Source organism: Lutjanus erythropterus, chromosome 17 (assembly GCF_056507025.1).
Source record: "Lutjanus erythropterus isolate fLutEry1 chromosome 17, fLutEry1.hap2, whole genome shotgun sequence".
In the NCBI taxonomy this organism is placed as follows: domain Eukaryota; kingdom Metazoa; phylum Chordata; class Actinopteri; order Lutjaniformes; family Lutjanidae; genus Lutjanus; species Lutjanus erythropterus.
Window position 1 is genome coordinate 14,743,768 of NC_139333.1, and position 26,964 is coordinate 14,770,731.

At 39.0% G+C, this 26,964-nt stretch overlaps 2 protein-coding genes across 3 annotated transcripts; both read left to right on the top strand.

Moving 5' to 3' along the window:
- Window positions 1-638: 638 nt before the first annotated feature.
- mazb (MYC-associated zinc finger protein b (purine-binding transcription factor)) lies at window positions 639-9,643 on the top strand. 2 transcript variants are annotated; one of them, XM_084740288.1, is made up of 7 exons: window positions 639-1,737; window positions 1,919-2,072; window positions 3,016-3,440; window positions 4,775-5,022; window positions 6,329-6,392; window positions 7,012-7,183; window positions 8,555-9,643. In XM_084740288.1, exons 1-7 carry the CDS (start codon window positions 1,705-1,707, stop codon window positions 8,896-8,898), a joined length of 1,440 nt encoding a protein of 479 aa, XP_084596414.1. In that variant the 5' UTR covers window positions 639-1,704; the 3' UTR covers window positions 8,899-9,643. The 2 variants fall into 2 exon arrangements, with proteins under 2 accessions (XP_084596414.1, XP_084596415.1); XM_084740289.1 differs by having other exon boundaries at window positions 643-1,737; window positions 3,016-3,122.
- A 5,983-nt stretch (window positions 9,644-15,626) lies between these two features.
- tlcd3bb (TLC domain containing 3Bb) lies at window positions 15,627-26,661 on the top strand. Its single transcript, XM_084740302.1, has 7 exons — window positions 15,627-16,085; window positions 18,262-18,464; window positions 19,147-19,230; window positions 19,803-20,028; window positions 21,689-21,784; window positions 23,483-23,592; window positions 24,629-26,661. Exons 2-7 carry the CDS (start codon window positions 18,340-18,342, stop codon window positions 24,894-24,896), a joined length of 909 nt encoding a protein of 302 aa, XP_084596428.1. The 5' UTR covers window positions 15,627-16,085; window positions 18,262-18,339; the 3' UTR covers window positions 24,897-26,661.
- The last annotated feature ends 303 nt before the right edge of the window (window positions 26,662-26,964 follow it).

The window sequence follows — 26,964 nt, forward strand, 5'->3', positions numbered from 1 at the left end:
TATTAAGTTGAAAATCACTGAAAAACAATTTATATTAATATTTGAGAAGCTGGGTCAATAAATTTGGGGTATTTTAAGTGTTTTTGTTTTTGTTTTAAGAAAAAAGTTTCATAAATGTGAATATTTGCTGGTTTTCTGTGTCTTATATTACATTAAACTGAATGTTACTGAATTGACTGTTTCTCAGACAAAATAGATGTTTACTACTTTCTAATATTTTATGGACCCAGCAATTAAAAGGAGGAAACAGGGTTTATTGATACACGAAATGATAATAAAATGTCTTATTTTGTCTGACTGTCAGACAAAACCCCTCAAATATTCACTTTACAATCATAGAAAATCCACTAAAATTCATACTTGAGAAGCTAGACCAGTAAATTGTGGGTATTTTAACTTAAAATTGATACTTCATGTTTATCCACTAAGCGATTAATCCAGTAATTGCTTCAGCTCTTATAATTATAGATTCTCATTACTTTGAGGTGATGTTACATATTATAGCGCCAATATGTATATTTTTGTCCTAACCAGATAGTTTGTCTGTATCTCAACAATGCTGACACTTATTCCCATCTATTTCTCGTCTATTGTGTGTTTATCCTGAGCTGTGTACTATATTTGACTCTGACATCATTATTATAGGCCGACTGGGAGGATCTGCGCGCACTCCCCTTTAAGATGCGTCTGTCATCTCTCCGTTAATGGAAAGTCGCTGAGGCTGTTTTCTGCGGTGGAGCAGGAGCAGATCTGCTCCAGCTGGCCTGAGGAGGAAGGGAAAAAAACAACACTGTGGTGCATTTAGTGTTGGCCGACCAAACAGCCAGGAAGGAAGGGGAGAGGACGGGCTCCTGCTGCCGAGGGAGACGGAAATGAGAGGGGGGTGTCCAGAGAGGAATCCCTATCCCTTTAAGAGCAAGTGGGACATAGCGGTGCGAGAAAAGGAGAGGAGGGGGAGAAGAAAGAGGAATTAAAAAAGAAAAGGAAGAAAGAGACAGGGAGGGAGGAGGGAGAGCGGGCGATAAAAAAAGAAAGATGACATCCTCGCAGCTGAACGGCCGAGGTGGAGCGAGAGGCTGCGGCCCGGCGAGAGCGCCGCTCGCCGGGGTCACGGCTTGACTCAACATCGAGGCTTCGACAAACACCCGATTGGCCTAATGGGGGAAATCGGAAAAATAGATTCATAAATTAAAAACAAAGCATGACCTGCTGTGCTGCCAGATACGTCTGTAATAGCCCATATTGTTCTCTTGCGTAAAGATACATTTATTTCACGTTTAATGATTTATGTTTAATGCTAAAATGTAACAGTAATATGCGATTTTGTCTTTTAAAGAGTTTTCTTGTGTGATAATGCGTTTAAGTGAGATTAATGTTAAGTGAATTAAAGTTAGAAACCAAAGTGAAATAGAAACAGGCCATTATTGGACCTGGCCTGCTCCATTACTACTGCCTGCCTGCCTATGTGTGTGTGTGCTGCAGCAGCTGCGTGCATTTTAATGGACAGCATTAGGCTACCTCAATGAGAAAAACATATTTTTGCAGTCGATTTTATTCACGTTTTTCGAGAAAATCCAGAAGCCCGTCGTTTGTGCTGCAGGACAGATAGGCGGCTGCTCTTGCCTGTCTCTGAACCATGCAAAGGCTGCTCTCCTCGACCTCAATCAGGAGCTGACTTTATAATCTCCATCGCTGTGGCGCAAAATGGATGCTGCTTGGAGCAATTTTCTCTTCCAGGTAGGCTTGCTGTTGAGCATGGCGTCTCTTTCTGCTCTCATTTCACTGATTCTCACCACTGCAGTGTATGTATGTGTGCCCTATAGCCCTCACAATCTTGCATTACAACCTACCATCTCAAGATAATGCTGTGACTTGTGTTTACATTTGGTGATGGCCTTCCTTCCACTTGCTTCTCCAGAATACTCCCACCCAAAACCAAGTGGAGGGGAGCCTCCAATCAGAGCTCATGCCAGTGCATACGAGTTCTCCCCAAACCCCACCCACAGAGCACATAGCACAGCCTCCCTCAACTGTGGACACTGCTGCCCTCAGTGAGGAACCCCCCCTGCCTGGTGAGGAACACCGCACCACTCTACACACACCTGTGGAGCTGCTGAGAGTTCAGAAATATAACACTAAACTCTAATTTGGTTAATTCACAGCCAGAATTACAGTCAGTAAAATGATAAAAACCCTGTGACATTTATTTTGGCGATTTGCAGGTGAAAAGACATGATGCATGGAGGCAAATCATGGCCATAAAGATGTTGTCTTATATGCAGCTGAATGCTTAAATGAGCAGTTTGATCACTACTGAATACTTTCTTTGGAAATGTAAATAGCACTGAAATATTTCACTTTCACAAAACAATCTAGAAGATTAATTCAAGTCCAAAAATCTGGTTGCTGGGGCAATATTTGTTAAAAGCAAAAATGTGTGTCGAATACCATCTTAAATTAAATATTTTCATGCTGCAGAGATGTCCTTGCCTACAAAAGAAAACATCTTTGTTTGGTACAGATCCCTGCAAAAATCACATTTCAGTATGTTTTTCAATGAAAATGAGAACATCGATGTAAATACCATCTTACCGTCTAATATCACAAATCATATCACAATTGCAGTATCAGCCAGATATTTGCAATTAGATATTTTTTTCAAAATCATTCAGCCCAAATGTAGGAGCAGTTGACAAGCCAAAAACATCCTCAGCAGCATCTCAGTGTTCCTCAACTTTTATTTGTTTAATGAAGGTGGTACCTTTATTACCACTTTTATTTTACTTACAACAGTCTAAAACTCAGAGATATTCAGTTAATGCTGATGGAAAATACAGAAAAGCAGCAACTTTTTTAGAAGCTGAATCCAGTGAATGTTTTTCATTTAAGTTAAATGACTTACATGATTAACTGCTATTTTAAATCTTTTATTTAAAAATACAAAATCACCTTCTTTGAACTGAATTGAAACAACTGTCTGTCTTTCTATCTTCTCCCTGCCTCCCTGTGGTCCAGTGAAGCCAGTGTCTCGGCCAGCCCGCGTTCCCCACATCTGTGCCATCTGCAACAAGCAGTTCAAGAACAACTACAACCTGCGGCGGCACCAGTCGGTCCACACTGGGGTACGCATGAAGGACAGGGCCAGAGAGCAGGCGGAGGGGGCAAAGGAGGGAGCGCCCGGCCAGGTGGTGGTGGCGGCCCCGTCGGCGATGGCGGTGGGGGCCGGAGGGAGGGCGGAGAGGCCTACTGTTCCCCTCTCCCTGCTACACCTCTCCGCACCTCCCCCTCTCGCCCCTCCCGGCGTGCTGGCGGGGGCCCAGCAGCCTCCCTTGGGTAGTCAGGATGGTGAAGGGGTTGCCATGCCAAACGTAATGGCTAGTGTTAACCCCCATGCTCCGCCTCCTGCTGCTGTCGTCATGGCCACAGGGGCGACAGTACAGGTGGGTCAGGGCCTTGTGGAGATGGCTGTCGTCAACCCCAAACCTTCAAGCATGTTGTTTCTTCAGCTGCCTGGACACAGGGATGGTTAAAGGGATAGTCTGGATTATTTGATGTAGGGTTGTATGAGGTACTTAGTGATAGTCAGTGTATGACCTACAGCGGACGGTGGTCAACATGCACAACGTGGGTCAGCAACAAAAAATATTTAGCCACTTAAAAAAGTTCCACATGAAAAAATTCATATCAGTTTAAGTGTACACTATATTTTGAATGTTTTCACTGCTTTGCCTTGGCATCAGACAGCCTTTTCTGGTGGGAAAGCACTGATAAGTATAAGTTAAATATCACTCTCTTTACACTAACCAAACTCCATAGGCAAAACCCAGTAATTTTACTGTGCAGAACATAAGAGTTGCCTTGATTGGTTGGTTTGTTTGCGTTATTGTGTGCCTTTGATTAATCTGAACTAACCTTTTAAAATGTAGAAGTCACACAATAACGCAAACTAACAGAATGAGGCAGCAGTAGGCCAGCATCAGCGTCATCTGCAAGTTAAAAATACTGATTTCGCCTATGGAGTTTGGTTGGTTTGGAGAGAGAATTATTTAGCTTATTCATTTATTTCCTGTCAGAAAAGGCTGTCTGCTGACAAAGTAAAGCGGCAAAAATATTCTAAATATAGCATAGACTTAAACTGACCTTTTTTAAGTGGCTAAAATACCTTTCACTGCTGACCCTGTCCACAGCAGTTTAGTGCATAGCTTCTGTGCCTGTGCTTCTCTCTGTTTCTTCAAACTGAGGGTCTGCCAACCGGCATCTACTGTAGGTAACACACTGAATATTGATAAATAGCTCATCCAACCCCACTGCAAATAACCCGTAACCATCCCTTTAAGCCAGCCCCCTGTTTTACTGTGTCACTTGCTTCATATAGGACTGAAGCTCTCCTGGGTGTGAAATTTGACATAATGCCTGTGTAAAATAGTCGGTGGAAGGACCAGTAAATTCAATTCTAGAGTTTGGCACTGGTCCCCAGTTTGAGGAACAACATGCTAGAAGCCACCCCACGCTCCCCTGCATGTTCTCTGTAACACAAACAGTGTAAAAGCAGATAGACTTCCCCCAAGGGGAAGAAGTGAACTTAACAGCAACTCAACTGTCAGAAATGTTCTGCATAAGTGATGAGATGCAGCTTTGGTACAAATTAGGCAAAAATATCTGCATGGTTTCAATAAAAGATAGAAAAATGTAAGAATAGTTGACAGTGAATGTATTATTTCCCTCTTCTATTTAACCTCTTAGTTTGTTTATCTGCTTGTCTGTTTCATCTCAGCGGCCCTCAAATCCCAACCCCAACCCAGTAAGGAAGAACCACGCCTGTGAGACGTGTGGGAAGGCTTTCCGTGACGTGTACCACCTCAACCGCCACCGCCTGTCCCACTCAGATGAGAAGCCGTTCTCCTGTCCCATCTGCCAGCAGCGCTTCAAGAGAAAGGACCGCATGAGCCACCATGTGCGCTCTCACCAGGGTGGTGTGGAAAAACCCTACGTCTGCCCCCACTGTGGCAAGGCTTTCTCCAGGTGATATCGTGGAACAGTTTAGAATCAATATACGTCACTGTCAGGACTGAGTTAATTCAGGGGTAAGATACCTCTTAGCTTAGCTTAGCATAAAGACTGGAAGCAGGGGCAAACAGCTAGCTCAAGCCATACAAAAAACAAGATGTAAACATTATAATTTGCCATTTTGTGTCCGACTGTGTCTTGGCTGTGGCCAGTAACTAAGCTAAGCTAACCAGCTGCTGGCTGTAGCATCATAATTACATCAGATATGAGATTGGTATCAATCTTTCCATCTAACTTTTGGCAAGAAAGCGCGTTTCCAAAATGTGGAACTATCTCTTAAATAGTTTGTAAATGATAAAGAAATAATATACACTCCATTCTTCAAATCGAAAAGGCTCTTAGCATCCCATTTATTCTTCTACAACATCAGCCCGAACACTGCGTCCAACAGTACAAGCAAATGTGTATGGCTGCAATTAACAATTATTTTCGTCACTGATTAATTGGATGATTATTTTCTCAAGTAACTGATTAGTTGTTCGGTCTAATAAATGTCAGAAAATAGTAAAAAAAAAAAAAATGTTGATCAGTGATTCCCAAAGCCCAGGATGACGTGCTCAAATATATTGTTTTGTCCACACTCCAAAGATATTCAGTTTAAAGAAACAAGTGAAAAGAAATGAAAAAAATCTGAAATCAGAGGATTTTTTAAAAAAAATTATCTTCAAAATAATTACTCAAACTGAGTAAACAAACTAATCAATTATCAAAATAACTGCTACTAAATTTAAAAGTTGATTACTAAGTTAATGGTTGCAGCTCTATAAATGTTAAGCCAGCTGAGTTCAGACTTGTATTCCACATCCTAAAGTTTTCAAAGATACCAAATTTGTCAAACATAATTACAGGGAAACTTGTTTTAAAATGTTGCACAAGCCATTGCATAACAGGATTTTGCAAACTAATGTGCTAAAGCTAATGGTGCACAAGTAAAATACATGGAATTATTGGTATAACTATATGACATATATCACATGCTGGAACAATGTGACACAAAATACTCATACACGTGATACTGTCATATAGTGAATAGAAAACTTTTCAGAAGTCTGTAAAGTGAAGTCTTATGTAAAGGGTAGGACTACACAGATATATAGTGTATATATAGAAAAAAATGTTAGTAAGAGCAAACATTAGCCACCAAGTGTATTGAACTGAGCAGGGGTTTATTGCTTATGAATTCAACTTTACTTTTTCCACTATTACATAGTCTCACTTTATAGGAAACATCCTAATATGTGGTCTCTCTTTATTTCCCAAGGCCCGACCATCTAAATAGTCATGTCAGACAGGTGCACTCCTCAGAGCGACCCTTCAAATGTCCGGTACGTCATGTTTACCCTGTGTAATATCCTCATCTAGCAGCTGTACACAGGATCTTTTTTCAGTCCATCCCTGACGACAATGACGATGTTTACATGCAACGTGTTCCAGATGAGTCCGGGCCGAGGTCTTATACATCACTGCACTTTCATCTGTGTCTTCAGCTGCCTCATACTGATATCTGTTGACATGAGTAAATGAACATTGAGGATATTACCATGGAAACTGATCTAGATAAAGTACATGCCTTTTAGAAACAGAGATTATGCAGCAGGTAGCTCACTGCACTGTAATTGTTCTGTTTACATGCAGCTGCTCAAAGCCTGATATTTACATGAGCATGACAAACACACTTCATCCACATACTGTACTCACTGTACCACATACATAAATTAGATTATTTTCCACAAAGGTGTAGAACATAGGTTATCTTAAGTTGGGTATTGAACACTGATTGATGTTACTAGATTTAATAACTACAAGATGACAAGGTGTGAAACTCAAAATCATATAGATCTGTCACATTATTACCTTCACAGATGTTAAAAGTTAACACACGTGCATAGGATTTTACTTGTACATGTTTCTCAGTATTCACTCATGGATTCCATCTTTTTTCAGACCTGTGAGTCAAGCTTTGCCACAAAGGATCGTTTGCGTGCGCATATGATTCGCCACGAGGAGAAGGTCCCTTGTCACATCTGTGGCAAGCTCCTGTCAGCTGCTTACATCACAGATCACATGAGGGTGCACAACCAGTCACAGCACCACGCCTGCCATCTCTGTAACCGGAGTACGTACAGATGCTTTGATTTACTAGTTCACTTTAAAACGGCTATATCTATATTTTTATATTAACAGTTGTTTAAATTGAATTGTAATGAAAAATGTTTTTTCTTTACCATTTTAGAACACATCCCTAAATATATTGTGCCCCTGTGTAACAATATATGCCAAAAAATACCCACCAAAAATTGTTGTATTCTTTTAGAGGCACAGAGTGTTATGTCCTGCCTACCACTCTTATTTCATTCAGAAATGTGTCACAATACAGAAGTTAGATACTCTTGAAATGCTGTTTCATCTGGACTTAAACATAACCACATGTATTGTAAATAGGGCCTCTAATAGTGATAAACCCACTTGCAAATTTACTGTTTCACTTATTTCCAGCTGCAGTAGGCAGCTGCACTCAATAAAAGAGCTCCAATAAACCTACTGCACACTACCTGCCCAGCACCAAACAACAGGCAGACACAGTTAGCAACTTGCTGGTGAACATAGTGCAGCATTTAGCAGCTAAAGAATCAGATATTTCCCTCAGGGGCTAAAAGGAGAGTTAATGTTGGACTTATTTTCTCCAAATGAGTATGATAGATGGATGGATGTTCTTTATTGAGTCCAAACTGGGAAATTTTTATGTTACAGCAGCAAGTTATCAGTCATAGCATGGAGACAGTAAATGTACAGTAAATATGCACACTAGAAGAGAAAAGTAAATAAAAAGAAAAATAAACCCAACAAATAATGAAATTAATTAAATAGCTCAATATGGAGTTTCAGAAAAATTCTTGGCATACTCTAGAAATACTAGAAATATTACAAGATAAATATCTATAGAATATCTGTAGATAGATAATACAGAGAATATGCAAGAACACACTATACTAAAATATATGCACAGATGATATAATATATAAAAATGGCAATATACTGGAATATGTTAATAGGTAACTATCTGCTAATAAGTTTGCCATATCAAGTTAAAAAGTGGCATATAAATCAAGTATATTTTTAAACTAATCCAGCCACGTACATCATGTTCAACCTGTAATTTCAGCTTGTAGCTTTATGTAAAAATCATGGTTTATTATCTGTTTAATGATACAAGATGCAACTTTGCTGCAGTCACATGTTGAGAGTTTTTCTCTTTCCTTTAGAGTTCAGTTTTTGTGGCTTAATCTAAAACTTTCTTGACATTTGGATGGCCTTTTACTTGTGGCCAGATACTTTGCCTAGGCAAGATGAATTAGTTGTTGCTTTATACTGCTGACTTTGCTGCTTTGCTTCAGTCTCTCTTTAGCTTAGTGCTGAAGGACATTTTATTATAACATACCTCTGAAATAATTAAGTGTAATTTTCACTTTTTCCTCTCCTCTAACAGGCTTCACCACACTGACATACCTACGTGTCCATGCCCAGAAGCACCACGGCCAGGAGTGGAAGGACAGTCCGGGTGGCTTTGGCGGCACAGCCTCTGGCGGTGTACTAGTCTGCCACTTGTGCGGCGTCCATTGCAAGACACCCACCCAGCTCCAGGGCCATATGGGTACCCACACCAACAACCAGGGTGCCCCGAGCCCCATCAGCTCCAACGTGGCTGCCAGCAGCTCTGTCTCCCTTAGCAACATGGTGACGGCGCCTACTGTGTACGTCACCGGCAACACGGTGGTGGACCTGCTCGTCACAGACTGCTCTAGCATTGCAGCACCACAGCCCCACAGTTAGCAGGAGAGAGCTCAGCAATAATAACCTCAGTACCCTAACAGAGGGCAAGGTTAGAAGAGGTTAAAGTGACACGTAGATGCTGCTCCAGTTTCCGTTTTGTAATGTACCCACTTATAGGTAAGGTTAGGATTAAGGATGGCGCAGATTAACACCAGTCAAGGGCAGTTTCACCTCCAAGCTGCAGAGCTGGAGCATCAGCGAAAAGGAGAAATAGGAAGAGCTGTATTAATATAAAGTGATAAAAAAGAGGGACCTTCGTGGCTGCAGCAGGTTCATCGACACTAACGACAAACATGGATGTGTTGTCCGAATATTTCTGAATGCTCTTGTGCATTTAAGACTCCAATGAAACTGTGGTATCGTGAGCATCTACTGTATTACTGTCCCCTCTCTGCCCTCTCCCTCTGTCCCTCCCTCCCCTCAACCCTGGCATTGGCTGCTCTCTGCAAGTGCACCAAGTACTGTATATCTCACACCAGCTCTGATCTTACCTCCATTTTGCAGCAGCTCACTTACTAAGAATCCAAATGGCTTTGCGTTAAGAAGTTGTAGAGAGAGGATAGCTCTCAGAAAATGTAACGACATTAGAAGGGAAGTTGTGTGCTTGGGTGTGCATTTAAGTCAGGGCTCCTCTAACATGTTAGCTTGTTTGTTCACGAAACTAAAATCAGCATTTGATTTTTGCAAAGCTGTAATGCCAGTTTAATAAAGGGATAGTTTGTATTTTTGTGGTGAGGTTAATGAGTACTTATCCACAGTCAGTGTATTACTTCCAGTAGATGGCGGTTGGCAAGCCCCCAGTTTGGAGAAGCAGGAAGGGTTCTGGTTTAGGAAGTTAAAACCGCTTTTACACTGAACACCCATTAGCATCTGTCCTTTTTCTTCAGTGGCAAAGGGTACGGTCTACATTCACTCCCCAGTCAAATGACTCTGTTGTAGTCACAGATATTTATTGGCTCCAGCTCTGATTGGCAGTGATGTAAACACGACACCAGGGTGGGCACACTAATTTTCAACCCCTTTTTGACCGAGGCAACGGTTTTGCTCCTTATCATTCACATAGCTGTTTGACGCCATGTGTGAGTTTTCACCCACTTGAAGGTGTGTATTTACTGCTATATGCTCATCTTTCTGCAAGCATCTGTAAAACAGTACCAGCAATATAGCGCTGTGGACAGGGCTGGCAGCAAAATGTAATATACCCACCTAAAAAAATCATGAACAGTTTGTATACGCTTTACTTTTCCATCAGACAGCCCTTTCTGACAGAGGGCCACCATTATATAAACCAAATACCTCTCTTTCCAAAGCCACCAGACTCCTTTAGCAAAAACAGTAATTTTACTTTGCAGAAAACAGGAGTTGTTGGTCTACTGCTGCCTCAAGTGGTTAGTTTGTTTGTGTTATAGTGTGACTTTGGTGAATCAGAACTAACCCTTTAAAACACCAAAGTCACACAATAACACAAACTGGCTAACTGATCGAGGCAGCAGTAGACCAGCCACTCCTGTGTTCTGCAAGGTAAAATTAATTGTTATTTTATTTATTATGTTTTTGCCAGTGCAGCCTGGTTGCTTAGCTGTCTGAAAAGTTCTGAATATATTCCAAATATAGTATAAAAAAAAGTCCTGCTGCTTCTCCAAACTGGGGCCATTTTGACTGGCATCTACTGTCGAAAAATACCCTGATTATGAGTAAGTACCTCATATAACACCACATCAAAACATCAGAACTATCCCTTAAAGTATCTAGAGGGCTGTTTGTAGTTAGGACAGAGGGCCATACGTGTTGTGGTCAGTATGAAACTGTGGGATGTACTTGTTCATTTGTTTTGTAATGGTACAGAGACAAGAATAGATGCGTTCAGGAGTGTCAAGCACCTTAAAAATTGTTATTGTTTGATTCAGCGAGGATCAAAATGGGTTTGAGATTTCTTGGATTTTCACGCTCTGAGTCTTCCTCTCTGGGTCAGGGCCATTAAAGAAAAGAAAAAAAAAAGATAAGAAATATGACTGCTAATCAACACTTGAGCTTCTGACATGGCGATTCTTGCACCTGAAAAACTACCTTTTGCATGAAAATAAGCTCGCTCTCAATCATGCTTCTTGTTAGGGAGCTGTCATGACAAAAGAAACTCTTAGCAGTTCCACCAAGTTAGTTGGCTGTAAACAATAATATTTATAAAAAGTGTTGATTTTATTCAGAAAATTTTAACATTGTCGGCCATTCATTTGATTGTAACTGTCATTGCCATAGCCCTTTGTTTTCTCTATGTACCAGTCCAATGAGTGAAACTTATGCATTAGATTTAGTCATTTAACTCTGTATAGCACACAATGTTCTGAACGCAAGTCATTATCATTCTACATTAATCATGTGAAGAATGCTCACTTGTCCGTTGGATATTTTCGGTTGCTTTGAGTTATATTGTGAGTGATGTGGTGTCGAAAGGGCTTATAAAGTCATAAGTCAGGCAAAATAAGTACAACACCACGTGGTATGCTGTAAACAAATCCTGGTTTTGTACTGGAGTGCTTTTTCAGTTTTGTGTTAATATGTTACCTTGAAATTTGTAGAGTTGTTTCTTTCTTCCTTTTCTTTTTCTTCCTTTGGAAATGTGTTCTTCCTGTTGAGAAAAGTAGTGATTTATTAAAAAAGTTAATTTTAGTTTTTTCTCCATTACACTAAGAAAAAAATAATACCTCTACTCTAGGATTCTGTACAGCTCTTGTGATACATCTTAATGCCTTATCGTACTCAACTGCATTTTAATTCTTTTATGATGAAATATTTCAAATCTTAGTCATGGATTCATTAAGAATATTAATGGGATGTATTTATATTTATATTTTTATATTTCTCAACAGTATGCATGTCTAAAAGGTTGTTAGAGCAAAAAAAATCAATGATGCTTACTACAGTCATAAATATTATGTTATTTTGTAGATGAAGTAGAAATCATGTTATTATTTTGTAATTTGGACAATTTAAAGTAAAAAGAGTAAACAGGCTTTGTTTTGTGTGCTGATCTGTTCACCTGCTTTGGCAGATAATCAGTTTTACACCACAGTCTTTGCAACAAACCACAACATAGAGCTGAAATGCTGTTAAAATCTCATATCATGGTTATAATGACCAAAATGATCACAGTTCAGTTCAAATGTGCTGAACATGTTTTTAAACAGTACTGATACACACACTGAAATCATTTCACAGAGTTTTAAATTGAAAACCTCTCACTGATTTGAAATGGCGTGTCATTTGTGATGTCAGTGTTTACTGTGAGTTTTTCTAAGCATGATGATGAAACACATTTTAATGATAATCAAAATTTGAAACAGTAATACTAATGGTCAGGAATTTTATTATGGTTTACTTTAAAACTGATTCACCCCAATATTCAAGTATGATTAAACGCATGAAACAATATCATGAATACTTGTTACCACTAAGGTTGCCATGGTATGAGATTTTCATGGTACGATACCTGTCTCGGAAAAACAGGCTCACAGTATATATTTCACAATTATTACTGGCAGTAAGAATGCCACTTAAAGGAATGACAACACTAACTTTTTTTGGTAGAACAAACCATTTTAATATAATTTCACAAAGTATTATGTCCTGGCAGACATGAAACTTGATATAAAGTCTATTTTTATCTTTCTTAAAATAATACCATAGATATGCAAATCTACATGGTATGATAACTAGAGCTGCAACGATTAATTGACTAATTTGCAAGTTGTTGTTTTTTTGACATTTCTAAATTCTCTGATTTCAGTTTCTTAATATTATCAGGTTTCTTTACTCCTCTACAGTACAGTAAACTGAATACCAAGACAACTGAGGATGTCAGCTTGGGCTTTGGGAAACAATGACCAACACTTTTCACCATTTTCTGACACTTAATGGACCAAACAACTAATCGGTGAATTGAGGAAACAGTACCTATCCTCACAGAAATATGGAGGTCTTTTCATCACACAGGTATTCAGATGCATACCTGTACAAGTTGCTGCTTGACCCGGTACACAATAGACAAGAAACAAATCCATCTGTAAACATATTAACACTGTTAATGGAAGAACATCAATGTAATTCTAGCACAGATACAACAGTTACTTACAGGTTTCCCAGCAGTCTTATGAGAATCAGTGATAGCCACAAGGTTGTAGATACAAAGATCAGCTCCTGCACACTGTCAACACTAGTTTGAGCCAAGAGATGTCTGATAAAGCTTGAACAAAAAACAGCTATCCAATAAACTTAGTTTTGACAGTGTGCAGGATTAGATTGTGTGTGCGAAGATCGCTTTCTGTATGACATCTGTCTAGGGTAACAACTTTAATCCTGGGTTTAAAAACCACACAATCGTCCATTGACAGACACCACCATAGAGCATTCAAAGGAATGCAGCAGAGATACTGTACATACAATGTGTTTGGGAAGTTACACAACTCTCTTATTGTTTCTTAACTTCACAAACTTGTTTTCTTGCTCTTACTGTGTTATCACTGTATAGTAAAGCTGATCACAACAAACTGAACATAAGTTCAGACAGATCCTCTGCAAAATGTTGAAAATTAATATGGGAAAAAATATGACAACACTAACATAAATAAAGTAAAAAAGTTAAACAGAAAATATAGCTGGGTGATATCCCTTTAACATCTGCTGTCTTTCTTGTTCTTAGAGACAAAATCCTCTTTTCAGTTGTAGTAGAAGTTCTCTTGGTCTTTATTTATTCAAGATTCAATACTTCATTGCCACATCAACAAGGCAGACAGGAATTTTCTTTGGTGAACTCACTTAAAACAAAAATAGACAAAACAGTAAAACTCAATAAAGCACAAACACAATATATAATGCATAAAACATATAACATACAAGCCATACAATAATCAGAAATGCATAGAGCATTAAAAATGGGTAGAATAAAATCCAACACACAGGAATGCTATAAGTAAAACACCTGCACCTGTCGGGAATTTAGCACCATAAAAGAAACCACTAGATCAGTGCTTCAAGTGCCTTAAAAACATCTGCCCTGTTGCACAAATTATTTAACCTGCTGAGTGGCCTACAGTATGTCTGAGGTGTTAAGGAGGCAGGCAGCTTCAGGATATGTGCTAATTTGAAACCTGGATGTTCTCATCTTAATGCTGCTTAGTCTTTTGTTGGAAGGAATGAAATTAAAAAGGTCATTTGGAGGGTGAGAGCTTAAGTGTTTCATTCAATTTTACACTCAATACAAGACTGCTCTTATTCCAACTTCAGAGCTGTACGTCTGCTGACTAAAACTGTAACAGTGCACTTTATTGGTTCATCTGAGTTCTGGTTTGACTTCACTGAAGTTTAAATGACTTCATTAAAAGGAACACATCAACATCACTGGCCATTCATAAATAGACCAACAGTGGACGAGGTTGAAGCTGCAAAGTTTTCTAACCTTTGTTTTGTTTATTTAAGTTATTTTAAAATAATACCACATGATATCTCTCTTCGATCTTGCAATCATATCAGATGTAATGTATCCCACTATACAAAACAAAAGTTTTTGTGCTCAATTGATTTTTGTTTTTTTGCTTTGTCTTCGTTTTTATTCATATTTCTTTCAACTTTGCATATGCCATATGTGTGTGTGTTGCATTATACAGTATGTGCCTCTGTCTGCATGTATTGACTAAGTTCTTATTACTCCCCTGCACAAAATTTGAGTAAACTATTAGATGCAGACACTGTATGTGTTGCAAATTATACTGAATTGGTGTGACTATTGAGTAAATCCAGCCAAAAGGAGATAGGTTCTACTGACCTATGGTCCATTTTAAGTTACAAAACAATGAAAATTTATCACAAATAAACAAACAAACTGCTGATTGCCCTCTTTTAAAGATAACCTGCCCTAAAATCTAAGGACAGAGCTGAGTTATCACTGCAAAGCCTGAACAGTGTTGCATTGATCTGTATGTTATCTGCAAGCCTCCAAACATGTCACAGTTTGAAGGCACAAAATGTCAGGACCCAGAGCCTACAACCTATGGCTTCAACTGACACTTATTTTCATTATCGAATAATCTGCTGGTTATTTTTACAATTCTTTTGTCCAACCAACAGTTCAGAAACCAAAAACTCTTCATTTATTGTCATAAATAACAAAGAAAGGCAGCAGATTCTCACATTAAAGAAGATGGAGCTGGCAAATGTTTAACATTTTTGCTTGAAAAATGACTGATTGTCAAAATAGTAGGAAAACAAATATTTTTAACATCAACTAATCAATGAATTTACTGATTGTTACAGCTTTACTACAAATATACCGATGATCTCTGAGAATGTGCGACTAAGGAGTGATAACTGATTATCTGAAAATGCTGGTCCATTCAAAGGTCAATTAAATAACCTGTTAAAGATAAACACTTATCTAAGTCTTTACAATCGCAAATGATATTTATGGATAGGCAACTGTCCTAAATTATTTTAACAGGTTTACAATGGTCCTTTGAATTAAATAACTAAATGCTGAGCCATTTTACATTCTCATGTAAATTACTGTATTTTTGGAGTGGACAGATTATGTACCTCAAACTATGAATGCGGCTGGAATAGATGGCTTTCTTATGAGGAATCCATTCAACGTTTCCCTGCATAAAAAAACAACAAACCCCAGTTTTAAAATGCAGTGCAGTGACTGGTGCAAATTTTCTCGTCATGTCATGAGCTGCTGCCTGGACCTGTAGGAACTAGCTGGCGCAGCAGTCCACAGCGTTGAGTCAACGTTGCATCTGCGAGGCTGAGGCAGCGGCATCACAGCTCTGCTGCTGCGAGACAGACGAGATGACATAGCGGCTGGACCAGCTAACGTTACCGTGACACCTGGATTAGACTGTGTCATTGTTTTTTCCGTCGGTTTTCTTCGTTTTAATCAGCTGTTTGCTCAGACTGGCTAGATCGCAGGCTAGTCACCATCACCAATGCTCTTGGTGAGCTACCCGCACATAGATGTCGATCTAACTTGCTGCAAGCTAGCGTTAGCTCGCTGCTGCTACCCTTCAGACATCGAAGTGGCCACATAAACATGCGGATCATCGAGGCGGAGACCCCTGGGACATCTCTAACGTTAAACGCTTTCTGCAGGACACGGGGTTCGACTGGCCGCTGACTGGACACTGCAGAGTCTCTGTGTAAATGCTGCTTGAGATTTTTCATTTATTCTAAACATGTGCAAACTCCTATCTGTTAGCCAGTTAGCTGTGGTTACGCTCACGGTGTTGGTTAGCTAGCTTAGTTGCTACTGCTAACTGCTACAAACAAATAACAAGCTAACAAAATAGTTTAATGTCAACATAACGTTAGAATAAATGAGTGACAAACACCGTTAGTGACACATTCAAATACTGGTTGCCATTTATTGGGTGTCATCATCTTGCTAACTGCTGCTATTTGAATTTTGTTAAAACGAAATGGTTGCTAACTAAGCCAGCGGTGACTAATAGCTAACGCTACGTTTTGGAGATGCTAACGTTCTTAGCGTCATTGTTAGCAGGCGATTCAACAGTACAGAGTCAAGTTTAGTGGGAACCCCAAACCCGTGAAAGATCTCGCGAGAATGATTATTTTAACTCATAACACCATATTTCCCGAACGCCAAACAAGTGTCTGTTGACCTTTACTCTACTTGAATTTAACGCCTCAGAAAATCTAATTATTTTGTGCGAAATGCTCAATGAAGTAACAATGTTTTAAAATCTCGCGAGTGTTACGCAAATGAAGGGTTCCCTTGTAGACATGACCACAGCGCAGACAGTTGGTCATGCTTACCAAGCGAAGGATGACATTTACTGTTAGCAGCATCGTCTGTGTTTATCAAACCTGCATACTTAAATTATGACTGGCCCAGTTTTTCTTGCCAACAAGCTGACAACCAAATAACAAAACTCGTTAGTTTGGGTTACCTGCAGGTATCTGGCGCTATATTTTAGCTTAACTAGTAGGTGTGTATTATGCAAAGCGTTATGTATGTTGGCTAAGTTAGCGTTAGGTCACTACCAAGTAAATTACACATGTGTGCTCCCGGGTTTAATATTGCACAATTTAGACTAAGTTGCCCAAGGTACCGTTACAGTTAGGCTAACAGTTTAGTAGATAGTTAACGTTATGTGTCAACCTGCAGTCGCTTATTTGGTTTGCCACCTGCCAAAGCGTGGCCAGTAACTCGTTTCAGACAGGTAACATTAGCTAGCGTTGTTGTCAAGAACTATGAGCACCAGCAGCCCATGCCGATGTCGATATTTTCGACGTTCAGGTTTTTAAAATAGCGCAATGCGTATTTTGCTAATGGACTTCCAACTTTTTAATGAGTCAGCTAGTCTAGTGTAAGCAAACTGCTAAACCGCATGCAAGTACCACATGGTCGCCCTAGGAATAAATGGGACTGTGAATAATAACACATACAATGTCATCAGAGGGATAGGGCAGCATGCTGCACAAAAGGGCCTTCTATCTGATATTCTGCCCCTGACACTGCTCTGCTTTCATAAAGTCTCTGCTTTTGATCCCATGTACTGCCCTCTTTCATCATTAATATAAGGCTGTTTTCTACATTGTGCCTGAACTGTCTTTGAAAGCAGCTTTGTCTACCCTGTTTCATCTTTGTTATACATATTAGAGGTGTCACTACAACAGAATTTTTAAACGTGTCTAAATAAACTGTACTCCATATCTCTCTCCAGGTAGACAAAATAAGACATCGTTGTTATTATTAATATTGATAACTTGCACAGTGCTGGTTAGAGTTGCAGTGATTAGTCAATTTCTTGTACATGAATAAATTAAGTATCAACTATCTTTATAATCCCCCCAAAAATATTATTATTTTTTTTAAAGAAAAAAATGTACAAATTCTCTGATTTCAGCCTCTCAAATGTGGATATTGTCTGGTGTCTGTACTCCCCTTTGACAGTATTCTGAATAATTGTTGGTTGTGGGCAGAACAAGACATTTGAGGGCATCATCTTGGGATTTTGGAGTATGACAGATGTGAAACTGGATATAAACTCTGTTTTAATTTTTCTTAAAATAATACCATAGATATCCGAATGTACATGGTATGATGACTGTAGCTGCAACGATTAATTGATTAGTTTGCAAGTATTTTCTATCAATACTTTTGACACCTTTAGTGCAGGTACCAAGACTTTTAATGACGCTAGAATGCTATATTGCCACATATGTTGGACTTTGATAGCGTGCTTTGTTTGTTATCTCAGTAACTGCAGCCAAATGTATGCCCATGGGAGTGTCCGCTATAGACATCAATATGAACTGTTTGTTCACCAGTTGTTTCTTTCTGTTTTTCAGAGAGGGGAAAGAGTGACGGATCTCAAGGACCAGATTGCCCACTAAACCTTTCACCTCTCAGACAGATAGCCAGGGACCATGCTGATCATCCTAGCTGCTGGGTCTGTGTTCTTTCCAGGCCTTTTCCTGCTTTCCAAACAATGCCTGAAGTCAATCCCAGCACTGAGGTGGAGCGAAGGAGATGCAGTTATTGTATCTGCCAGGTGAGACCTTGTAAAAATGTGCTTTTCTGTTTCTGTATGGTCTTACGTGTGAGCACCTTTTATATGCTGTCATCTGAATACTGTGAACTCCAAAATTCCTTTAAGTTTGTTTGAGAGTTAAACTTGTGCATTTTTTTTCCTTTTCATGACTCTCAAGTATAGCAGGTTGTTGCAGCTGTAGTTACGTCATTTTTACCAAGTGCTTTCAGCTGTGGTGTTTCTGCATAAGTGCACCACTTTCTTACCATGTGTTAAATGCAGTCTCAGCACTTTCACCACATTGGCTAATGAGAAAAGCATTTGCTTATTAGTCATTCTAGTAAGTAAAATAAATATTCTAACCAATAACTGTATGCAAAGTTTAACACACACAGACATTACCACCCGACACACACAATTGCAGTCCAACCTCTGCAATATTCTAACTGTAGATGATGTTTTTATATCCTTTCACATTTACTTGTTCTTGTATTTATGTCTTCTTTAAAAGCATTTTTTTTGCATATTTTATTTTATAAATGCACATTTATTTTATTATTGTATATTTTATCATTATTTTTATTCTGTCTTATACTACTTAATTTGCTGTTCTTATGTAACATAGCATCCAAGTTTTTCATACGATTGTACAACTGGTGTGGCAATAAACATCTTGAATCTTGAATCTGTTCTTCGCTCCCAGGTTGGTGTCATCAGTTCAGGCAGTCATGGCTTCCTCAGCTGGCTACATCATTGCTTCTTCCTGCGAGGACATCATCGAGGACCAGTAAGTCATGAAATGTACCTCAGATTAATTTTCCATCCCAATCGGCTTGCTGGTCCCGTCTGTTGATTTATGAAACAAGCCAGCTTTCAGTATATGTGATTTCCAAGGCTTTAAAATGCACCGTGCAGAGGCACTTTGTGATTTGGACTTGTCATGATATACAGCTACAAATATAAGCCAAAACTTGACATGTAGCTGCAAATTTCAAGCACTGTATAAGAGTGTAAAAGCAGTTTTTAGTTCAGCTTTACTTGAAGTCTTTGGTCCTTAAATTGCCCCAAGCATTTTATCACTTTTTTAGATGGTTCAAAATTCCGGTGAGACGGATTCCATTGAGATTTTTCTGGATTGCAGAGGGGGAAAGCTGTTCTTTTTTAAGAGTAGTAGCTGCACTGGTTTTTATGTCAAATGTTCTTGCTTTAAGTTACTGCTGTAACAGGCAAACATGCTATTAGAGAAGTGTTCTTACTGATTAGAAAGCTGAGTGAGCTTTGAGTGAATTCTCTGCTCAGGCTCTTATGATATCTATTCTTTATGTTTTTAAAAGCCGGCTTCTTTTCCTCTCCACACAGGCATTGGCTGACTTGCGCTTACATCATGTTCGCTGTCCCCTACTTCGTGTACGACATCTACGCAATGTTCATGTGCTACTGGTACAAGATCCGGGTCAAAGGGCACGAGGAGGCCTCGGCAGCTCCCCAGCACATGAGCTCAGCACTGACCAGCTACTTGCGTCGCGAGTTCCTCATGGTGCTGCACCATGTTGTCATGGTCACCGTCTGCTTCCCCGTCTCTGTGGTAACTGTCACACATTGCTCTTTCTGCTGGGCTGAGGCAAGGGGAAAGTATAGCACTGAATTATCTATATGCAACTACCCACTCTTAGGTTGTTTTAATCATCTTTAAAGGAACAATGTGGTTATAGGGAAATTGTGCCAGTTTTTCTATTTTTATCCAAATTGATACAAACTAAATGGATACCTCCATGTCTCAGTGTGCAGTATGAAGGTATGTAGAGTGGTGTAATTAACCTTGCCAACTCAGGCAAATGAAGCTGGGAAATGAACTTGAAGACCACATCATATTCAGAATGACTTTTTCCAAAATAATTGCATTATTAGGTCTGCAGTTAGCAGCAGAGAACTATTCAGTTTATTCTACTTTAATTCAAGGAATAGCAAAAAAAGAAAATTACATTTGGGGAACTTTGGCATTTTTGCTTAAAAATAACTGAAAGATAGACTGAAAGAGGATTTGTCAGTTGATGGAAAAATAATTGGAACGTACTTTAAATTGACTAATTGATGCAGTTCTAAATTGTTAAATTAAATTCAGACAACTTTATTTGTCTTGATGGGCTGCGACAAATGCACTTATAGTAGTAATTACCAAGAAACACAATATAGGGAATAAACTAAATATGTGTAAATATGACACGAGAAGAGGAGAACACACATAATATACAGTGCAGCAATGCTTACTAAAGTTATATACTGTATTGCATACAGTGCAAATAGGCTATACACATTATGATAATAATATACTAATAATGATGCAATAGTACAGAGCAGTATAGACATAGAATACACAGTATTGCTATAATGTATAGATTGATGATAATATCCATTGTATTTATTCGCTGTGGCAGTGCACTGTTGCAGTGTGTACATATTAACACATGGTTTAGAAGAAGTGTGATATAATGTCATTTATACATAAACTCATCAGACTAGTCTTCCATCTTTGGAGAGGTTTAACAATATACTTATCTTCTTTGAGAGAAATTGCTAATTTGCTGTTTAAAACAACCCAAGTTATGCAAATGCATCTGTTCAATAAGCATTTAGACTGCCTGTAGATGACTTAAAAAGCCATCCACAGGTTTGTCTGACTGGAAAACTATGAATTATGTAGGGATGCACAATTTTGGATTGTTGCAGATATTTTCCACCTTATTTTGGCCAATTTCCAACATAATATATGTACATTTTATTCCACCTAATTGCAGAGAACATCATGTCTCTGTTGTAGTGGAATTAACATATTATTGTTGTGCTTAGCCTTATTGTGATGGCTCACTTGGAGATGCAAACATAAAATACAATGCTTTTCAAAATGTACACATTGTGCAAATATAAGGTAACTACTACTGATACATTTTTCTTTTTTTGCTGATGCCTGTTTCTCTTTGTTCTTCACTAATTCATCAGAATAATCAGAATGACTGTTCTTAAGATAGCAACTTTACCGTCCGTTTTAAAGTCATCAGTCCTTGGCTGATATTGGTGACATGCTTATATTATTGGGCATCTCTAGAATTAAGCCTTCAAAATATTTTACTTATTGGCTCCAGCCAGATATTTATTTACAGAGCACCATTTATTGCAAATGTACCAAAAGGTTCACAAAGCTGTAATTGCATTCTTGACAAATAACCTGCTTCTTTTTCTCTCTCTAGTTTTGGCGACAAGGAAAGGGAGATTATTTCCAGGGTATAATGTTCATGGCTGAGCTCAGCACTCCATCTGTCTGCTTAGGAAAAATACTCATTCAGGTAAGTGTCCTGGTTGAGCCTCAAAGATTGCATTTGTTGCATGTGCATGTGTCGCACTAAAGTTCCTCTGCACTTCTCCACTTCTCTTTTCCCTTTTTCAATGGAAAATATATTTCCGGTCATTCCTGGCATGCAGCTTGTTCATGCCCATCAGCTCCTGTTGACTGTCTTAACGAACAGCACTGTCAGAAACATCAGTTGGTAACACCGTTTGCTTGAATACACACTGTAGGAGCTGCGCCCCCGTCCCTGTATTTGTTTTAGGTCTGTGTGGGTGTGTGTACAATGTTTCAGTGACCGGGTGAAGGTTTCCCCTCCACTGCCTTCTGCTTGTCCCCCATCTGGGGCTCCCACAGCTGTCAGCCTCTGAATATAGCTGCTAGTATTTAGACGGGATATTGAGCAGATACAATATCAGCTTGTCCCTCTACCCTCACTCGACACCCCGCCCCTCCTGTCCATGACAACAGTGCATGTGATAAACAACAGTGTGGCTAAAAGCTGTGGCCTGGTAGAACCATCCTCTTATACCTGTAGAATAATAGAACAAAGAGAAACAATGGAGTATTTATTGCCATGTAATTCTAGGATATGAGACTAGTGAATGGACAAGAGGAAAATCTCTCCTAGAGAAATGCCTGCAAGCTTTTCCTGTGTGTTATCTCACCGCAGCAGGACTGTTAAAGATAAAAATTAAGTAAACAAATGAGAATGTAAAAAAAAAAGGACTGCTTCCCTGCCTCCTGTAGAAACCAGCCAGGGTCCAACCAGCTGCATGGCAACATGTGCTCTCCCATCACCACTTGATTAGTCTGTGCAGATATTCGTAACCGGTATACATTCAACAAAAATGTAAATGCAACATTTTTGTTTTTGCTCCTGTTTTATTTGAGTTTAATTAAAAGATGTAAGACTTCTTCTGTGCACACAGATTGTGTATTTCTCTCAAAGTTTGATCAAAATCCATGTTAGTGACCACTTCTCCTTTGCCAAGATAATCCATCCACCTGACAGGTGTGGCATATGAAGATGCTAATTAAACAGTAGGACAGCCTGGTCACACAAATAAGAATGCATGTTAATGTTGGCAATGTAATTATTTTACCATAAGGCCATAGTGACAGATGTCAGACATACATGACCTGGAGAGCCAATGAAGTACTTTTGTGTGAGGATATACCACCTCCAGCCACTTGGTGGGGTTGTCTTCCACTTTGAAGGAGGCAGATTGAAAGAACACTCAACAACCCCTATTTCTCCTGGTTCTCTTTTTTTAATATTTGGTATCTGTAGCCCAATAAATGTCTTTTTTCAGGATAAAACTGGATATTTTAGAGTGGCTGTTCAGAGTGACCAGTCCAACGTACACCTGTGTAACAATCATGCTGTTCAGTCAGGTGGATGGATTATCTTGATAAAGGAGAAGTGCTCAGATTTGAACAAATTTGTGAACAAACATTGAGAGAAATAAACATATTGTGTGCAAGAAGAAGTCTTGAGCCCATGAAAAATGGGAGCAAAAACCAGAATTTAAAAAATATTTTTGTTGAGTGTAACAATGTTAGTATTAACAAAATAACAATGGCAAAAAAAAAGATTAACACCGTCAGCTTTCACCAAACTGTGCTGCTTGCTTTTCTTTCTCCCTCCCTCTCTCTCTGTCTCTCTCTCTCTCCCTCTGTTTTTTTCCACTCTCAGTACAAACAGCAACACACTCTCCTGCACAAAGTGAATGGGGCTCTTATGCTGATCACTTTTTTCATCTGTCGAGTCCTCCTCTTCCCTTACCTCTACTACGTCTATGGAAGGTATGTCTGTCTTTCCATCTGTTTTTTCTCATGTTCTGCTGTCTCGCTGGGCTTGGATCGCTAACTCGCATCTCTTATCTCATGGATTATGGAGCCAAGACTCAGAATATGTTTTTAGAGATGCAACAATTAGTTGATTAACCTATTAGTTGCCCACGGTTTTGATAATCATCTTGAGTCATTTTTGGAGGAAAAAATGACCAAATCATCAGATTACAGTTTTTCAAATTTGAATATTGACTGATTTCTTTAGTCCTCTATCACAATGCACTTAACATCTTTGGGTTGGGGACAACACAAGACATTTGAAGATGTCACCTTGCTGTTTTTAGCCCCTCAAATGTGACAATTTCTTGTTTTTCCTCTTTAATTATGATAAACTTAATATTTTTGAGTTTTTGACTTACAGAACAGTAAATTTAAAGGTATCATCTTGGGCTTTGAGAAACTGGGATGGACTTTTTTTTAAACTATTTTCTGGCATTTTGTAGACATTGCATCCCTATATTAATTTTCTTGGGCAGGTTGAAAAAAATATTAACTTTCAGCTGTGCAGTGATCAGTATTTTTTTTACCATTTCCCCTTTTTTGTGTTCATTTTTCTTAATAAATCAGCAATATACATTGCAAAGATTTTCCACCATTTTTCATGATTTATCGATTAATTGTTTGATCTATAAAATGTCAAACTGGTGAAAAATGGCAGTGTTTCCCAAAGCCAGAGATGTCATCCTCAAATGCCCTCAACCCAAAGAAATGTAGTTTGCTGTCATAGAGGAAAGAAACCAGAAAATGTTTACATTTTATAATCTGGAATCTGAGATTTTTTTCTTCTTTTTCTTAAAAAAAAATTTGCTCAGACTTATTAATCGATTATCAAAGTAGTTGGTGATTAATTTAATAATCAATTCATTCAATTGTTGAACTGTTGAAGTTCTACAACAGATTCGAATCGAATCGATAATGAATATCATAGTTAGATGCAGCTCTAAAATGCATTTAAAAATCCTTCATGTATCGCTCTGTTTGACTCCAGGTACGCGTCCATTCCCTTCCACATGGTCCCCCTGTCAGTGCCCTGGCACTGTAACCTCGGCGCTGCTCTGCTCATGGCCCCCCAGCTCTACTGGTTCTCCCTAATCTGCAGGGGCGCCCTGCGACTATTCATGGGCACCTCCCGCTCTCAGAGACCACGCGCAAGCTCAGGCGCATCCAAGGAGCGGCAGACGGATGGCAACACACTGCCCCAGCCTTCCAACGGCTACAGTGCGCGCTCTACAGAGCCCGAGCTGACCACTCACTGAGAAGAGTGGTGGGGGAGGGTGGGGGAGGGAAATGAAGGCGAATGTACCAATGAGTATGAAAAGGAAAGAAAGCTAATGAGGGAAAAAGTGAGACTTGAAAAAAGTAGCAATATGATGAAAGCTACAGACGATGGCCTCAGATAGTGCTGAAGTGTTTGAGTCCAGCAGTCAAATTTTAAAGTGTTTGGTCGCTGGGCTTCCAGCACTTCAGCTTCTCGGTTTGTAGGAAACACGAGTGTTAGTGCACTCAGTATTTAAAGATGTCATCGGGCACTGTGACAGATAGGAACATGCACTGACCTGAGAGGAATCTGCCTGGATGTATAGCGAGCATAGGTGGCTATTTCTCTCATGTAGATCAAATTCAGTCCTCTCTGCCTCACGGTATAGGAAGAGCAGGAAAATAGGAATGTATTATATTGTATGTTAGTACATTTGCTGTAGATGGAAGGCCTGATTCAATTTAGTAATGAAGAAGACCTTCAAAAAAAGAAAAAAAATCCCGGCTAAGCAGTATTTTGACTTGTTAGTGTTTATTATCTGTATCCTCTATGTAGTCACTGTCACTCTAACAAAATGTAACCAACCTGCAGACTGACTCACCTTTAGAAGGGAGATAATCTCATACGACTGTATTCTGCTGCCTTATCCCTTTTTTCCCCCCATTCTTTACGGTTTCTTTACATTTTAATTTATTTTTATCCTCAGAGGAGAAGGAAGAGGCTCCCTCAGACAGAAACATGTGACGGGTGTACATAGCTGATGTAAAATTGTCCTTATTTCCATGTCAGTATTAGGTCAATGTTGATTTTTCTTTCTTTTTTTAGGTTTTGTCTCATTTCTGCACCTCATTTTTGAAACATTTCACAGTTTTACAGCTTAGTGTATGCAGACTACCCCCAAACGTTTCGGCAGCGCGTCTCGTTTCAGTGTAGATATGACCTCATTCCATTTTACTGGTATCACAAAGTGTTTTTTGCATTCAAGGAAGTGATGCACAGTAGCAGTCACTTTTAAAAATGACTTTACATGTGTTTTTTTTTTTTTTTTTTGTTAAGTTTGGTGCTGATGTGAATCTCAATATTAACTTGATTGGCTGGAATGTTTCACTAAGGGATCCATGAGTATTTCTAGCTTTGTTAGAGGACTTCTAATGTTGCAGTTTGAAGGGAAACAAAAGTGAAAAATAATCTTGTGGGGAAGCATTCCCTTGTGATTGACATGCAGCACATTTGTCCATGGCAACTTATTTTGGTGATTACTTTTTAACCATTATCGAGTCTATAAATTGTTTTCAAGTGTATGATTTGCTTTGATTCATTGAGCCGTTTATTTGAGCCTCTGGTTCCATGAACCTATGAACAAACTGGCTACTTTTACCTTTTTATGTCTGTTTCAAAGCAGCTTCACTGTCCTGGAAATGGGTCTTAAAAAATAACTAAAACAAAAAGCTCAGAAACCATAAGACAGGGCAGCGTGTGCCAAAACATCTGGACAACTGTGGGCATGTTGAACACAGAATATCCATTCCCCTGTTCCATTAATTCATAAGGTACTGCTTCTTGACAATACTAAAAACATTTCAAATGATGTACTGTATATTCCACAAAATGCTCGTTATTTATTTGTAAGTATTTATTTATTTATTTATTTGGTTTGTGGTTTTGAATGCATATTTATGCATACATATACTATATGCTTCTGAGCCTTATGTGAAGGCTGTATTGTTACTCAAACTTAGCTAAAATATACTTCTCTGTCCTGAGCCTGTCTTGAGTCTTTTTTACTTACATTCTGTCAATGTTTTCAAAATAGACTTTGTCACAGCAGCCACTTCGGCATAAAATAGTAAATACGGGTGTTAGCAGTTATATTAATTTGAAGTCCCATCCCATTCAAGTCAGTCAGGCTGCTGCTGTTGTGCATGCTGGACTTTAATTAGTATCATTGGTAACATTTGTGATTACCATACTCTTTAATGTCAGTATGGCTGCTGTGAAAAATACCTGTTAGAATTTATCAGACTACTTTTTAAGTCATAAAACTTTGAATTTGGAGGTCTCTGCCC

Excerpts from the sequence above, each read along its gene's own strand:
- mazb (XM_084740288.1), top strand. The coding sequence starts at position 1,705 with ATGGATGCTGCTTGGAGCAATTTTCTCTTCCAG. Across the intron at positions 1,738-1,918 it reads GGAGCAATTTTCTCTTCCAG|AATACTCCCACCCAAAACCA; the intron begins GTAGGCTTGCTG and ends TTGCTTCTCCAG. Across the intron at positions 3,441-4,774 it reads CCACAGGGGCGACAGTACAG|CGGCCCTCAAATCCCAACCC; the intron begins GTGGGTCAGGGC and ends GTTTCATCTCAG.
- tlcd3bb (XM_084740302.1), top strand. The coding sequence starts at position 18,340 with ATGCTGATCATCCTAGCTGCTGGGTCTGTGTTCTTTCCAGGCCTTTTC. Across the intron at positions 20,029-21,688 it reads TCTGCTTCCCCGTCTCTGTG|TTTTGGCGACAAGGAAAGGG; the intron begins GTAACTGTCACA and ends TTCTCTCTCTAG. Across the intron at positions 23,593-24,628 it reads CTCTACTACGTCTATGGAAG|GTACGCGTCCATTCCCTTCC; the intron begins GTATGTCTGTCT and ends GTTTGACTCCAG.